Below are 14960 nucleotides of genomic sequence, written 5' to 3'. Positions count from 1 at the left end.
ACAGTGCTAAGGACCTAGAGAGCTTAGATTATCTGGGTCCAAGTACGATAGAAGTGGGACAAACTATTTAGAAAACAGGGTGAAGGATCCGGTGAGCGGACTGGTGCATCGCCCCCGGGCACACCTTCAAAAGGCTTGCTTAGAGCCTGAGGACTGCCTCGCTGATCCCTGGCCTTGATTGGGTGGTGGATGGGCAAGCTTACACCTACCATTCCTGCCCCGCTTCCTGGAGAAGTCCTGCCTAGGCTGGGGAGGGTAGAAACGCAGAGGGGGTTGGGGCTTAAAATGTTTCCGCTGGATGGCAGGGGTGTGCAGACCCAGCGATTTCAAGTTGCCTGCGAATCCTTTAGGCTATGGAGCTTGGAATCTGTCTGCTCCAAAAACAACCCCATGACTTGCCGTCAAAGGGCAAATCATGAATTGTTTGTTGGACCTCTGGGGGAAGGCCCGACACCTGGAGCCATGAGCTCCTCCTCATGGCTATGGTGGAGGATCCGGTTCACATGGCCAAGTCTGCCACGTCCAGGGAGGCCTGTAAAAAAGTCTGTGCCTCTGCCTTGTGCTCCTCGACAACGGCTACAGATTCCGCTCTAGAGTCGGACAGGATCAACTCCTTAAATTTCATCATGGAGTCCCATGAATTAAAATTTTATCTGCTGAGAATTGCTTGCTGGTTAACAATACGAAGCTGGAGCCCCCCAGTGGAGTACATCTTCCTGCCGAAGAGGTCCAGCTTCTTTGAGTGTTTAGATTTTGGAGTTGGGCCAGCCTGCCCATCTCTCTCATTCACTGCCGCTACGACCAGCAAACCCAGCTGTGGATGAGTGAATAAGTATTCATACCCCCTAGAGGGGACAAAATACTTTCTCTCTACCCCCTTAGCTGTAGGGGGAATGGAGGCAGGAGTCTGCCACAAGGTCTTTGTAGTGGCTTGAATAGTTTTAATGAGTGGTAATGCCACCCTGGAGGGCCCCTTGGGGTTAGTATGTCCACCATGGGGTCCTCAGACTCGACCAACTCCTCGGCCTGTAGCCCCATGTTATGAGCCACTCTGTGCAACAGCTCCTGGGGCACTCTATTATCAATGTGGGGGTAGCCCAGAGGATGAAGACCCCGCCACCGCCTCATCCATTGAGGATGACGATGTCGCCCAAGACAGTACCAGGCTTCTTGTCCCTCCGGCTTCCTGGAAGCGTCCTGCTCAGTGCCGTGCTGCTCGGCGCCAGTAGCAGCCTCAGAGCCGGTGGTGGAGCAGGGACCCGGACGGGGCTCTGCGCCATGGTCTGAAGCCTCGAGGTGGGGGACGGTCCTGGGTGGTAAAGGGGCACGTCCTTCTGAGATTACGGACTGGCTGCTCCTGGAGTAAGTGCCCTGAGCCTGGTGGCATGCCCATAGGGTTCAAAAAGGCCATTGCGCGGGCCCCTGCCATGGCACCATCCCCGCCTCCAACCTATTGCGATGACGCTCTGACTGCGCCTGGAGTAGTAGGACTCCACATCCAAGTCCATTGACTGGGACCCTGAGCACGGAGACCACAGCGATGCCAAGCAGGACGGTGCCGGAGAACAGTGCCGTGGAGAAGGCGAGCAGTGCTTCACCATTGCGGGCTTGCCTCTGAATGGCGCCATGCCTTGCCGTGCCAGAGGTCTATCTTGCCTGGTGGGGGACTGCGGTGCCATCATGGCAATCAAGTCCCTGGCCGCCTCAAATGTGTCCAGGGTGGAAGGGAGCTCCAGCTCCTCCACCTGGCACTCTCTAGCAGGAGAGTCCAACAGCACCAGACTTGACAGATCCCTCTGTGGGCCCGAAGTCAATGGTGCTGATTCCTGCGAGACCGGCACTGGGTGCCCCTGCGCAGGACACATACCGCTGGCGCTGTCAGATCCAGCTGCTCTCATCGTGGGTGAGCACCCTCTATTTGTCTTCTTGTCTGCTTAGGTGGCACCAGTGAGTGCAAGCGGTGCTGTGTGGCCACTGCAGGCTTCGGTGCTGGGGAGTGACCGTGCTAAGGGTCTCTATGCCTCGAGTCCTTCCTCGGTGCCGTAGCTTCTCTAACGGAGGCCAGAGCGCTCCGCATGGAGGTGCTTGGTGCTGAGTCCTGCTGGCCCGGAGCTGGCTGGGGACGGAGGGCTGCCTCCATAAGGAATTGTTTGAGCCTGAAGTCCCCTTCTTTCTTTGTTCTCGGGCGGAACCCTTTGCAGATCTTGCAACGATCTGTTTGATGCACCTCCCCCAGACACTTTAGGCAGGAGTCGTGGGGGTAGCCCATTGGCATGGGCTTGCAGCAGGTCCTGCACGGCTTAAACCCTTGGGATGGAGGCATGCCCTGAACTCCAAGAGGGGAAGGAATTGGGGTTGGGGAGAACCCTCCACTTCTATCTAACTAACACTAACTAATTAACTATTTACAGGTTAACATAGAGGTGGGCAAACTATGGTCCGCGGGCCACATCCAGCCCGCGGGACCCTCCTGCCCGGCCCCCTGAGCTCCTGGCCTGGGAGGCTAGCCCCCGGCCCCGCCCCTGCTGTTCCCCCTCCCCTGAAGCCTCAGCTCACTGTGCCACTGGTGCAATTTTCTGGGCGGCAGGGCTGCGAGCTCTTGCCAGGCAGTGCAGCTGCAGAGCCGTGGCCTGACCCGGTGCTCTGTGCTGCGCAGTGGCATGGCTGGCAGCCAGCCAGGTGGCACGGCTGCCTGTCCTGGTGTTCTGGGCGGCGCAGCTGTAGCACCGCCAGCCACCAGTGCTCCAGGCAGCGCGATAAGGGGGCAGGGAGCGGGGGGGGGGTGTTGGATAGAGGGCAGGGGAGTTCGGGGTGGTGGTCAGGGGACAGAGGTGTGGATAGGGGTCGGGGGGTCAGAGGGCGGAGAACAGGGGTGTTGAATGGGGGCAGGGGTCCCGGGGGGACAATCAGGAAGGAGGGGGGGTTGGATGGGGTGGCAGGAAGCAGTCAGGGGCAGGGGTTCCGGGGGGCGGTCAGGGAGAACGGGTGGTTGGAAGGGGCAGGGGTCCGGAGGGGGGGCAGTCAGGAATGAGAGGAGGGGTTGGATAGGGCAGCCGGGGCAGTGGGTCCGGGGGCAGTCAGGGGACAGGGAGGGGTGGATGGGGCAGGAGCCGCCAAGGGATAAGAAGCGGGCGGGGGGCGGAGACCAGGCCACGCCTGGCTGTTTGGGGAGGCACAGCCTCACCTAACCGGCTCTCCATACAATTTCAGAAACCCGACGTGGCCCTCAGGCCAAAAAGTTTGCCCGCCCCTTGGTTAACAGAAAGTCTAATCACTAGGAGAAACGCTTGCGGAGGCAAGAGACACACACAACTCCAACGACCATCACTGGCAGTAAGAAGGAACTGAAGAGGTGGCGGGTCAGCAGGGACCTATATACACCGCCATGAAGGCGTAGCTCCAGGGGCTCCACAGCTGACCCGACAGGTACCGCAAGGGGAAAAGCCTTCCAACGACTTTGCATGCAGCGCCCACCTACTTGGAATCGACATGCACTCAAAGAAGAACTTGGCAGACTCCCCCACAATGAAAACCTAATGCAGGGCAGCTTTACCATTAATCTGTGAATTAGATTAGGAATCAGCAAGCACCCGTAAACAGGGCTGTAGCCATGGGTGGGCCTGAGTGGGCTGCGGCCCACCCACTTAGCATCCAGGCCCACTGGATGCTGGAGCCCCCTGAATCCACAGGCTGGGACTCCCAACACCTGGTCAGTGTCCATCAGCATCCCTCTCCTGTGCACCGCATGCTGCTGTCCTGGTCTCCAGCCCCACCCAGCCCCGCCCACACGAGGCACACCTCCCGCCTGGGAGAGGGTGAGTCGTCCCTGTGTGCCCCAGGCAGCCTCATCTTCAGGGGCCTGCTGAGCAGTAAAGGCCGTCTGGAGATAGTAGGGGGAGGCAGGCCTCCTGCTCCCCCCCAGCCAGTGCCCACCCACCCAGTTTTCCTGTCCTAGCTACGCCACTGCCTGTAAAGCTTTTCCTACAGAAGGCAACTGCTCTCTTCAAATCACCACTCTGCCAGCAAAAATATCTGAAGACTGGGTCTTATCCTTCCCTTGAAACCTCAGCAAAGCCTTAAATACAGGCGATGGAAAAATTCATCTGAAAGGAGATCCCAACAAAGGTGTGGGGAAGTAAAGGGGTAGTCAGTCTGTATAGCAGAGAGAACAGCCTCTCAACAAAGAAACAGGCCCTCTATCCCCAACATTCAGCCAAGCTCTATTCACACTACCACTATCTGACCACAGAAAAAGTCTCATTTAAAAGAGGCTCTCTGAAAAGGCACCCTTTGTACACTGGAAAGTTCTCTCCGCAGTATTAGAGAATTAAATCCCATTTCCTTTACCCTTTTTAATAGTCGTGTTAATAACATTTACACTTGTACAGCTGTTTTAGTCTTCAGAGTACTTTAGAAGCATTCCCAATAGCACCTGGGAGAGACATGTCATCCCATCTTACAAGTGGGGAAAAATCGGGCACACAGAGCCTGACACATTTCAGACAAGTCCCTTAATACTGAGAAAACTCTCAGGAGTCCTGCTAGAAGCTGCAGTTACGCAATAATGCTGAATTTACTACATTTTTTTTCCATGACAATACTGTGATGCCACAAACACAGGATAATGACACCATAGCAGGCTCAAGTTCAAGGAGAGGAAGAACTGGGTTACAGCCATGCATCTATTTTATTCCCATGCTGAGACCCAACAACCACTAGATCCAACATGCAAATACAAGCTTTTGCAGCGCTGAGTTCCAAATTTATGTACACCCAGAGACAACAGTAGCAGCGGCATGTCTAAATGTAGGTAACATTTAATAGGTTTTTAAAGAATGCAAATGGTTCAGTTCATAACCAGCATTTCCAAAAGCAAGTAAAAACCCATCACCCCCTTCTAGAAGGGGGAAAAAGATGCAAACTAATAAGATAGTCTTTAGGTTTTTCATAGTGGGGGGAAAAAAATATCACGGATGCAGTGATTTTACCATTTGTCCGGGATGTGTCTTTGTATCTGTGATTTTAATAAACATACCTTTCAGTAATGGCTCCTGCCCTGTGGAGCTAGGTCTGGCTCCCCGCTCCCCATCATGATGGAGGGGCTGCTAGGCCAAACCTGAGCATTGCTACAACCCCACGCACCAGGTTACCGCACCCAGGAAGGGAAGCCAGGCAGGACAGGAGCTGCAGCTGCAGGGTGAGTGTGGGGCAGGCTTGTTCTCCATCCCCACCATCACCTCACTTGGGGCCCCTCCTCCTTGTTTGTCATGGCATTATTATTTTTTTAATATCAAAAATCAAACCCATGACTTTACTAAATTTAGCATGACTGTTCTGTGATTTTTGATAAAAAATGCCATGACAAATCTTCAGCACCAGTTATCATCTGAGATGTAATGTCCCCTTTGAAGTCTGTATATTTTTGAAGTTTTTATCTACCGAGTTTTCACACAAGTAGGTATTACTCATGTGATTCTTTCAAGAAATTGCTTTAGGGAGCAAATAATAAATTAAAGTTGTTCCTATCCCTAAGAGTATGATTATATTAAATGTTGAAAAATTAAAGTTTTTTAGAAAACAACCTACTTAATGACATCAGAATTTTCCAAATAAAAACAAGAAACATTGCATCATCCTTTTCAAATGAAGGTAATGCCATTGGAAGAAAATGGATTACCAGCACTAGAGATTAAAGTCTTATTTATCTATAGAACAGGCACAGCACAAATGAGCTTCCACTCTGCCTGGCAGGACCACTTCTAAGGACGAGAGGAGAATTCAGTCTCAACTATTTAACTATGCGTATTCATGCTAACGTTTATAAAGGTTTTTTTTTATATCTATGAAAAATTGATAAAGACAAACGCACTTCACGTAAGCTGCCAAACAGCCTTCAGGTGGTAATGGCTTTTAGTCCCTTCTGACGTGTACCTAGCTGATCAGGTTATTAGTTTTCTTCCTATCATCAACACACACAGCTATCGTGTTGCAAACACTCAAATGCAAATCATAATTAAACACGTACCTGGCTGTTCTTCCCACTCTATGAATGTACGTATTTGCATCCTCTGGGCAATCAAACTGAACGACCCAGTTCACTGCAGGGAAATCTGTGGAGAAAGAGATTAAAGTTTTAACACGTTGCAATATTTTATTTTGCAGTACTATTCCGAGAGAGCCATCATTCAGATCAATTTATAGACACTGCCTGTGAGCAATCTCTCTGAATTGAAAATTAATTGCATGTATCAGCATATCATAAACAGCTATCCCCTTTGTCAAAGTGAACTAAAATTAATGGCGTCTTCATTTCCTAAGTAATGACAGTGCACTGAATGGAACGTAATTTCACACCTGACAAGGACAGACAGATGCTCTGTGTCTTACAGATAATAAAATGCCCTGGTATTAAATGATTAAGTAAGTGAGTTGACCCACTTTTTATGTAGAATATCAATTTACTACACAATCAGAGCTTGAAATTAGCTGTGGTCAGCTGCTACTACCATATCTATCCAGGTATTAAAACATCATTATCTATTTCAATGACAGCAAGGAGGAGGTTGCTAGGTAAGACTGAACAGTCCATGTTGAAAGGCAGTCATAATTAAAAGGAAGAAAATTTCAAACTTAATGGGCATTCCAGGCTAACAGCAGCAAAACTCTGTTGTGCTGTGTAGAATCAATATTTACTATTTGATTATGACTATGGTCACAGGATATGCAACAATTATCCACACAACTGTTTCTAAACAGATGCAACCAAATACATTCCTTAGCAGTGAGAACCAAACAGTATGGAAGGTAGAGATGGAGTCCTATATGCTCGGTCTCCTCCTAATTTAGTATCAGAGGGGTAGCCGTGTTAGTCTGAATCTGTAAAAAGCAATAGAGGGTCCTGTGGCACCTTTAAGACTAACAGAAGTCTTCTGTTAGTCTTAAAGGTGCCACAGGACCCTCTATTGCTCCTAATTTAGAGCATTTCCCTCTTCTAATCTGTTGGAGACAAGATGATATTTTGGGCCAGTGAATTTTGCTGCTGAATGTTTGAACCCAACTTCCAATGCCAGACAAGTGCAAGTGGGAGTTCTTGAAAGCACTTAGAACAATTACACCTAATCACTTAAGTTATTAAGTATGAAAAAAATATATTGTAAGATACAAAATCGCCATGAGAAAACATAAGGGAAGAGCTAATACACTTTCCTTCTAACAAAAAACAGTCAAAGGAAAGCAAGACGTACACAAAACTACTTCCATCAACAGGAATTTTCTTGTTCTTGCCTCAGCTATTGTTTTACTTCTTTAGAAGCAACAAAGGAGAGTTGATTTTTTCCCACATTGACACATTTCAATTCAGAGGCAGGCATTACAAAAATCCCTCCAACTTCCTCTCATCAGCTACTAGTTGGCTGCTCACTTTATCTACTTTTTAGACTAACCCATGGGATGCAAGAGGCATCAGAGTATTTAAAGCCTTTGAAAGCTTCCTTCTGGCATTCAGGACATCCCATTCTTATTATCTATTTCGTAAACACAAGTTACTGAGTTCTGGAACAGCTGGACAGTCTATGGATTAGAGAGCCACACAGCTTCTATTCAACACATAACTAATTAACAGCATTACAAGATTGCTCGAAACAGATGTTTTACAAAGACAAATAGGAATAAACTAAGTACAGATTACCAAAGTGAGGCCCCGTTAAAGAGAAAGATTGCATTGAGGAGAAAGTATTTTAATTATTTTGCTTTTTGGATATAATGATTAGCTTTTAGATGAAGAGGCAACTAAATGTAAACTTCTTGTGTTTTAAAAATGCTTCTTAAAGCCTGGTTTCTTATATGATGCACTGCTAAGGTATGAACAGGCTTGAAACACCACTCTATGGATACACTATTGCACTGAAGGTTACCTACCCAACCCTCGAGCTGCAACATCTGTAGCAAAAAGCACTGCTGATTTCTTGCGAACAAAGTCACTGTAGACCTCCATTCTTTTCATCTGTTGCTGTTTGCCATGGAGAGCCAGTATAGGTATGCCAGGGCGGAGCCTACAGAACACTCTGAACAAATACTGAACCTGTTGGTCAATAAATCAAAGAAGTGAATGTGATATTTCACTGTGATGGTGGTAGTTATCTACTAAGAAGTAAATATATTCTTAGCATTTAAAGCAAAATAGCTTTCCTCCACCCCAGAGATGGGATGGGACCTGATTGTGAGTGGAGAGAGGTTATCACCCCTCCCCCCAGAAACTGAGACAGGAAGCGAATTGTGTAAGATGTTGCCATACTCCGCAGAGCAGGAAGCAACGCCTAGCGAGAGAGTGCCAGGTCCTGCAGAGAGCTGGGGGGGGTGAGCAGGAGAGATATGGTGTTGCACCTTGGCGAGTCAGAAGCGTATGGACTAAACTAGATCTCACCAGTAGTGCCGCTCTTACAGGCACTTCAGTGCACATGTACAGATACCAAGATTGCAATCAGGATAATCCACCGCAGCCTAATTTTAATATTTCCACCTAGTGCACTTTCTTTCACCAAGACATTTGTTGCCTGTTTATTATGGTGCACACCAATGTGTGATTTTTTTTTTCAAGTGCCAAGAATTTTTTTTAACTAGTAGTTAAGGAAACTACATACATTCCCTTACTCAATAATAGAAACAGTATTTCTATACAAAAATTAATCTATATCTTCTCTCCACACTGAAGTCAGCAATATGGCAACATGGATATTCAAACCTTCCTGTATCAGTGAGATAGCAGAAATGGATTTTTACAACCCATTTAAAAGACTTGAAAAACAAATACATCCATAAAGCCTTTCAAATAAGGTAATCTGTAAGGCTACTATTTAAGCAGTCAGAAATTATTAAATATCTATGGCATCATGGTGCAAACACTTAAACACCAGTACTTCAATGGACTGCTCGCGGGAGTAAAATTACTTTCAGAAGTAAGTGTTTGCAGGATCAAGTCAGATGACCATAAAGAAAGTCTTTCCATACTCTCAACTGCCCTCTCTTCCTTGATACCACACAATTATTCATATCTCCAGCTTTTAAAAAGTAACCTCTTTACACACTATGCAAATAAAGTACAAAATGTCCCACACCAGTTAAAAATACAACCAGCTCTTACTGGTAACTTTCACCATCTATTTTTTTAAAACACACATGTTAATTTTTGCACTCTCATTTTACCATTTAAGTCTCTCTTGCAGATTTCAAAGTCATTAGTTTGCCTCCCTCCCTCATACCTGATTATATCCAAAAAGAGTATCTATTAGAAGAGATAAATATGAGATGTACCTCTTTACAACTTGCATAAAACACAATGCTCTTCTTATTCAGGTGACTTCTCAGGAAGGAATACAACATGTTTATTTTTTGCTGCAGCCCACAAACAATATAATTCTGGTCCAAAGTTGCAGGGGTACTGAAAAACAAAGGTCAAGTTAGACACTTCTCATATCATTTACATAAGAAAAGCTGAAGAGCCACACACAGAGTACCTATAGACCTGCCACTTGGTTTTCATCAGCACTAAGTTAAATTTAAAAAGTTTCATTGCTTCCATATTAATTATGCTGAGAATTTCTTCCCTATTTTCAGAAGCATACCTGGAAGCGCCAATGAAAGGCTCATGCTTTTTGAAGACTTATGATTTTCTTACTAATAGTGTCACAATTTTTAAGTGACTTTTTAGATCCAGTTGACTATTAAGCCAAAAAATGCCTGTGTCTAAATAGTGACATTCAAACGGTCTTGACCTAAAATGCAAACCTTTCTTTTTAGTCCTATTAAAGCATCATTTGTGCTTAAGGCAAGGTCAAAGCAGAGTCTAAATGTACAAGAAAATACATTTTTAACTGACTGCACTAGTTACCTGACATGCAGAGTCTCTCTGTAAAAGTCTAAATTGTCATCTTAAATTATTTTCAAGTTCTTTAACAACAAAAGAGAATAGCCCATGAAAGATCAGATCTTAACATACTTTAAAATGCTGCCTTGATGCTCTCTACCTCCCACCCCAGATTGACCAAACTGAAATTAAATGTAACTTGAAGGTGCCATTTGTGAGGATGAAACTGCAATGCTCTGCTCTGATTTTTATTCAGCTAGTAGTGCTCTAAGTTATGCTACAGTAGTTGCCATTTTGTAAATCTCTTGCAGGAAATTGTTTTTCCTCTAACTGATGAAATACCGTGTGCCAAGATCATAATTCTAAAACAAAACAAATATTTTCCATTTCTTTTTTTGCTTCATCTTGTCGTCTAATTGCAGCTACTGAAATATTTCAAAAGCTCTCATGAGGCAGCATTATAATAAAGACATTCCCTTCTCAACAGGGAAATGCAATTGAGTGTACTAATAGCTACACTAGCCCTCAAGCTAAGGTAGCTATATATTTAGTTAGGTCTTTTTATCCTTTTCCACCAAGCAAAAAGGGGATTAACAATGTAAATTGTGTTTCTAATGTTTCCTATTATTCAGGATCCAATATTTTAGGTAATACTATCACAAGTGTATGTGAAACAATGGATTGAGAAGTTGGTTAGAGTATTGGAGTAGCGGACTCAGAGTCAGAACTTGGGTTCTGTTCTCCACTCTGCCAATGTGTGATCTTAGGAAAGACATTACTTCAATGTGCTTGGTTTTCCCCTCCATCTGTATGTTAAGCAGGCAAGTATTTTTATATCACACAGGGGAGCAGATAGATTTAATCATTCAAGCTGGTCAGAAATTTTTTGTTGGAAGACTTACCCATGAAAATGCCATTTCAACTAACCCAGATTTTTTTTCAAAACACTGTATTAATTTTGCTGCGAAAAGTTTTTCTTGGAAATTTTCAAAATTTCATTTCAGAACAAAGCTTTAGTTTCCAAATTAATTTGAAAGGTTATTTCATTTGTATTTTTACATTATTTCATGATGGCAGTGGTAATACTGCCTATGTCATATGTCAAGTCTCATCATAGGATGCACTACTGCTATTATAGACAGGTCATTATGACAAAACAGTCAAAAGTCTATTCATTTCTTTTTTATTTCATTTTTTTAAAACATTAAGGGCAGCTGCTACATAGAGATTGAAACATTTTATCTTATTTTCTAAATAAAAGTGTCTCCCATTTTTTGTTCTAATATAACAGTTTGGCACTGACATTATCAACACAAAAATAAGCAACACTCAGCGTACTAATTCTAAGAGCAGCAGTTTTCAATAACCTTGTTTTAGTTTGGAATAATTTTTCTAGGATATTGAAAAATAGCTGGTCCTCTAATTTGTATAGCGAGTGCTTATCTTATTGTCTAGATCCAGATGTCAAACTGTTTCATAACAACGACAGACTAATCTAGAAAACAAGATGTTCCAATCTGTACTGAGTACCAGCCACCCTTAATGTTTTTGCAAACATAAAACGAAAATATAAAAATGAAAAAATAAATTTAAAAATGAAGATTTTGATTTGTTTTTAAATCTAATTATTTTAGAATTTCCATTTCATGGAAAATTTGAAAATATTTGTTTTCATTCCAATTCAGAACAAAACCAAACATTCTGAAATTTCATAATTTCCCATGAAACAGGAATTCTGAATTTCTAACACTCCATTAAACATTCATGTTTGTAAAGTCATTTGAAATCCTCAGAGAAAAGAGCCTAAAGAAGTGCAAGGTTTTATTGTATTAAATACTATTATCTCCACTTGGGTTTGCTCAGCTTCCCCCCACCCTCCCCCCCGAATATAAATGCCACTGAAGACAACATGAACCCTTTTGCATCTAGTTATATCTAAAAAGTCAGATCAAGCTAAGGCACCTTGGTGAAAATTATAAGTGAACCATGACTGGCAACGCAATACACTTCAGCTGCTTACTTTCAAAATAAAACATCAAGAACCAGTGTTTGAGTGGAGCAGGAGGGGTTTAACATGGAAATATGACAACACCTCACTTCCCAGAGGTGCTGGAAAAGAAGTTAAGAAAAGTGCAGCTATCATCACTTTCTTTCTCCAGTACAAGCACCAAGACAAACCACAACCACTTACCTGAATTTTGCTTTTTCATGAACCCAAACATATTCTGGATCTTTTAAACTCAGTCGTGCAAGATCCTTCACTGATTTGGTTTGTGTTGCTGAAAAAAGCAATGTCTGGCGTTTCTTAGGAAGATTTTCTATAATCGCATTCATAGTATCAGCGAAGCCCATGTCCAAGATTCTATCAGCTTCATCAAGAACTAGAACGAGGAAACAGGTTTAGAAGAAGAACTGGATTTTTTAATTCTTTTCAATTCTAACCTTGAGATAAAAGAAAAATCTCAATTTGAAGTCTCTGTACCTGCAAAACTATGTTAACAGTAACAAAAAACACTTAGACCAGGAATTACATAAACTAGATCTTTCACTGATTTTTCTTTACATTATTTCATTCAATATAGAAATGCTACTATAAAAGTCCTCAACTTCTCCCATAATCCATGAACTACAGCTCTCAATTTCATAAGCAGAAGATCAGGGTTTCAAGCAATTAATCCACCACTTTACATGTGCATTGCTTCTCAACAAAGGAGGGCCCGTTACTGAAATAAAGAAAGCTGGACATAAAGGTGAAACTGAGGTTGAGTAGTCAGGGAAATCAATTCATCCCTGCCTCTAGCTGCCATAAACACATACAGAGTTGGGGGTCCAAAGGCTAAGGCAAGGGTCAATGCTAATTGCAGTTCTGTGATGGTCAGTCTCTTACTTGTCCACTATGAATTGTATTTACTATAGTGAACTTAATATTGGGTATTTTGTGAGTTATGTTACAGGTCAAGTAACTGACTGCAGAAAGAATAGGAGTACTTGTGGCACCGTAGAGACTAACAAATTTATTTGAGCATAAGCTTTCGTGGGCTACAGCCCACTTCATTGGATGCATGTAGTGGAAAATACAGTAGGAAGATTGATATAGATATATATTAAACACACACACACACACACACACACACAGAGAGAGAGAGAGAGAGAGCATGAAACAATGGGTGTTACCATACTCACTATAAGGAGAGTGATCAGTTAAGGTGAGCTTTCATCAGCAGAAGAGAAAAAGAACTGTTTGTAGTGCTAATGAAAATGGCCCATTTCCAGCAATTGACAAGGAGATATGGGGGGAGGGGGGGGAGAGAGAGAGAAGAAACACACACACACACACACACACAGCTCTCTCTGCTAGCAGGGTAACGAATTCTCCCCTGCCACCAACAGCTTCCAAAAGCAATCAAGAAAATAATTAAACTAAGTTCCCCAAGCCAGTGCTGCAGATCACATGTTAACCCTTAGAAGCAGGCAAACCTTCTAGTAAACTGAAATCAGGTGAATCCAGGTAAACGCTACAGTAGAAAAAGAAACAAAAGGCCAACAAAAAAAATATGAGAGAAGTTAATCTAGGTTGAATCTTGAAAAATAAGGTTTCTGGAGACTGACTAAAAGAGCATACCCAACTTAAACCGAATTGGGTGGGCCATTAGTCATCACTTCAGGTGACCAGGATAGCTATACCAAGAAATGCATCCGAAGAAGTGGGTTGTAGCCCACGAAAGCTTATGCTCTAATAAATCTGTTAGTCTCTAAGGTGCCACAAGTACTCCTGTTCTTTTTGCGGATACAGACTAACACGGCTGCTACTCTGAAAAATATACCAAGAAAGGAAAGGAAGAAGGGGCAGACATGTTTCTGGGATGGGTCAAAGATAGAAGTATAGGTCTGAAAACTACATCAAGAACAAAACGGTGCTGCAGGGGAGCTGGCTGAGGTCAATGTTGACCAAGAAAGACAGCTTAAGAGACTGGAAGACAACTGCTACTAATTATAGTAGGGCCCAGATTTTCCTGGATGTGAGATCTGACCGATTTCTTCAGCAAATAGTCACAATAATGAACAAACAACAGGTGATGTCATTTTAGATTTGGTATTGGTTAGTAGTGAAGACCTCATAGAAGAGCTGATTGTAGGGGACAACCTTGGTTCGAGTGATCATGAGCTAATTCAGTATAAAACTAAATGGAAGGATAAACAAAAATAGATCTGCAGCTAGGGTCCTTGATTTGAAAAGGGAAAACTTAAAAAAATTAAGAGAATTAGTTAGGGAAGTGGACTGGACTGAAGAACTCAAGAATCTGAACGTGGAGGAGACTTGGAATTACTGCAAGTCAAAGTTGCAGAAACTATCCGAAGCCTGCATCCCTAGCAAGGGAAAAAATTCACAGGGAAGAGTTTTAGACCAAACATCTCAAAGATTAAGAGAAAGCAGAAAGCCTACAAGGAATGGAAGATGGGATGGATCATCAAGGAAAGCTACCTCATGGAGGTCAGAAAGTGCAGGGATAAAGTGAGAACTGCTAAAAGCCAAGCAGAGTTGGACCTTGCAAAGGGAATTAAAACCAATAGTAAAAGGTTCTATAGCAAGAAAAAGAAAACAAGGAAAGAAGAAGTGGGACAGCTAAGCACTGAGGATGGGGTGGAAATTAAAAATAATCTAGGCATGGCCCAACACCTAAACAAATCATTAGCCTTATTAAAAACTGAGGCAAAGTAAGAGTCATGGGGTAGTGGCAGGATGGCTAATTGCAACAAGGATATGGAGGTAGAAATTACAACATCCGAGGTGGAAGTCAAACTCAGACAGCTTAATGAGACTAAATTGGGGGGCCCAAATAATCTCCATCTGAGCATATTAAATGAACTGGCATATGAAACTGCAAACCCAATAGCAAGGATTTTTAATGAATCTGAAAACTGGCGGGTTGTACCCTATGACTGCAGAATTGCTAATAGAGTTCCAACCTGATCTCCTTATTTGAGAAGATTTGGGAAATGCAGTAGATATAATCCTCCTGGATTTCAGTAAGGCATCTGATACAGTTCCACATGGGAAATTATTAGTTAAATTGGAGAAATGTTGATAAGAAATTGG

The 14960-nt window shown here is 43.6% G+C and overlaps 1 protein-coding gene across 1 annotated transcript in view; it reads right to left on the bottom strand.

The window, feature by feature from the left end:
• The window catches only part of DDX10 (DEAD-box helicase 10), a 339719-nt gene that overhangs the window by 310220 nt on the left and 14539 nt on the right, over positions 1–14960 (bottom strand). Inside the window, exons 6-9 of the mRNA XM_026653416.2 lie at positions 12054–12243; positions 9310–9436; positions 7918–8080; positions 6026–6110 (exon numbers count right to left, since the gene is read on the bottom strand). Of these exons, the coding sequence (XP_026509201.1) occupies positions 6026–6110; positions 7918–8080; positions 9310–9436; positions 12054–12243 (565 nt within the window). The remainder of the gene's footprint in view (positions 1–6025; positions 6111–7917; positions 8081–9309; positions 9437–12053; positions 12244–14960) is intronic.

Source organism: Terrapene carolina, unplaced genomic scaffold (genome assembly GCF_002925995.2).
Source record: "Terrapene carolina triunguis isolate 2854851 unplaced genomic scaffold, T_m_triunguis-2.0 Scaffold138, whole genome shotgun sequence".
NCBI classification, from domain to species: Eukaryota; Metazoa; Chordata; order Testudines; family Emydidae; genus Terrapene; species Terrapene triunguis.
The sequence above is the reverse complement of the archived record's forward strand: the minus strand, read 5'-3'. Positions and strand labels throughout refer to the sequence as shown.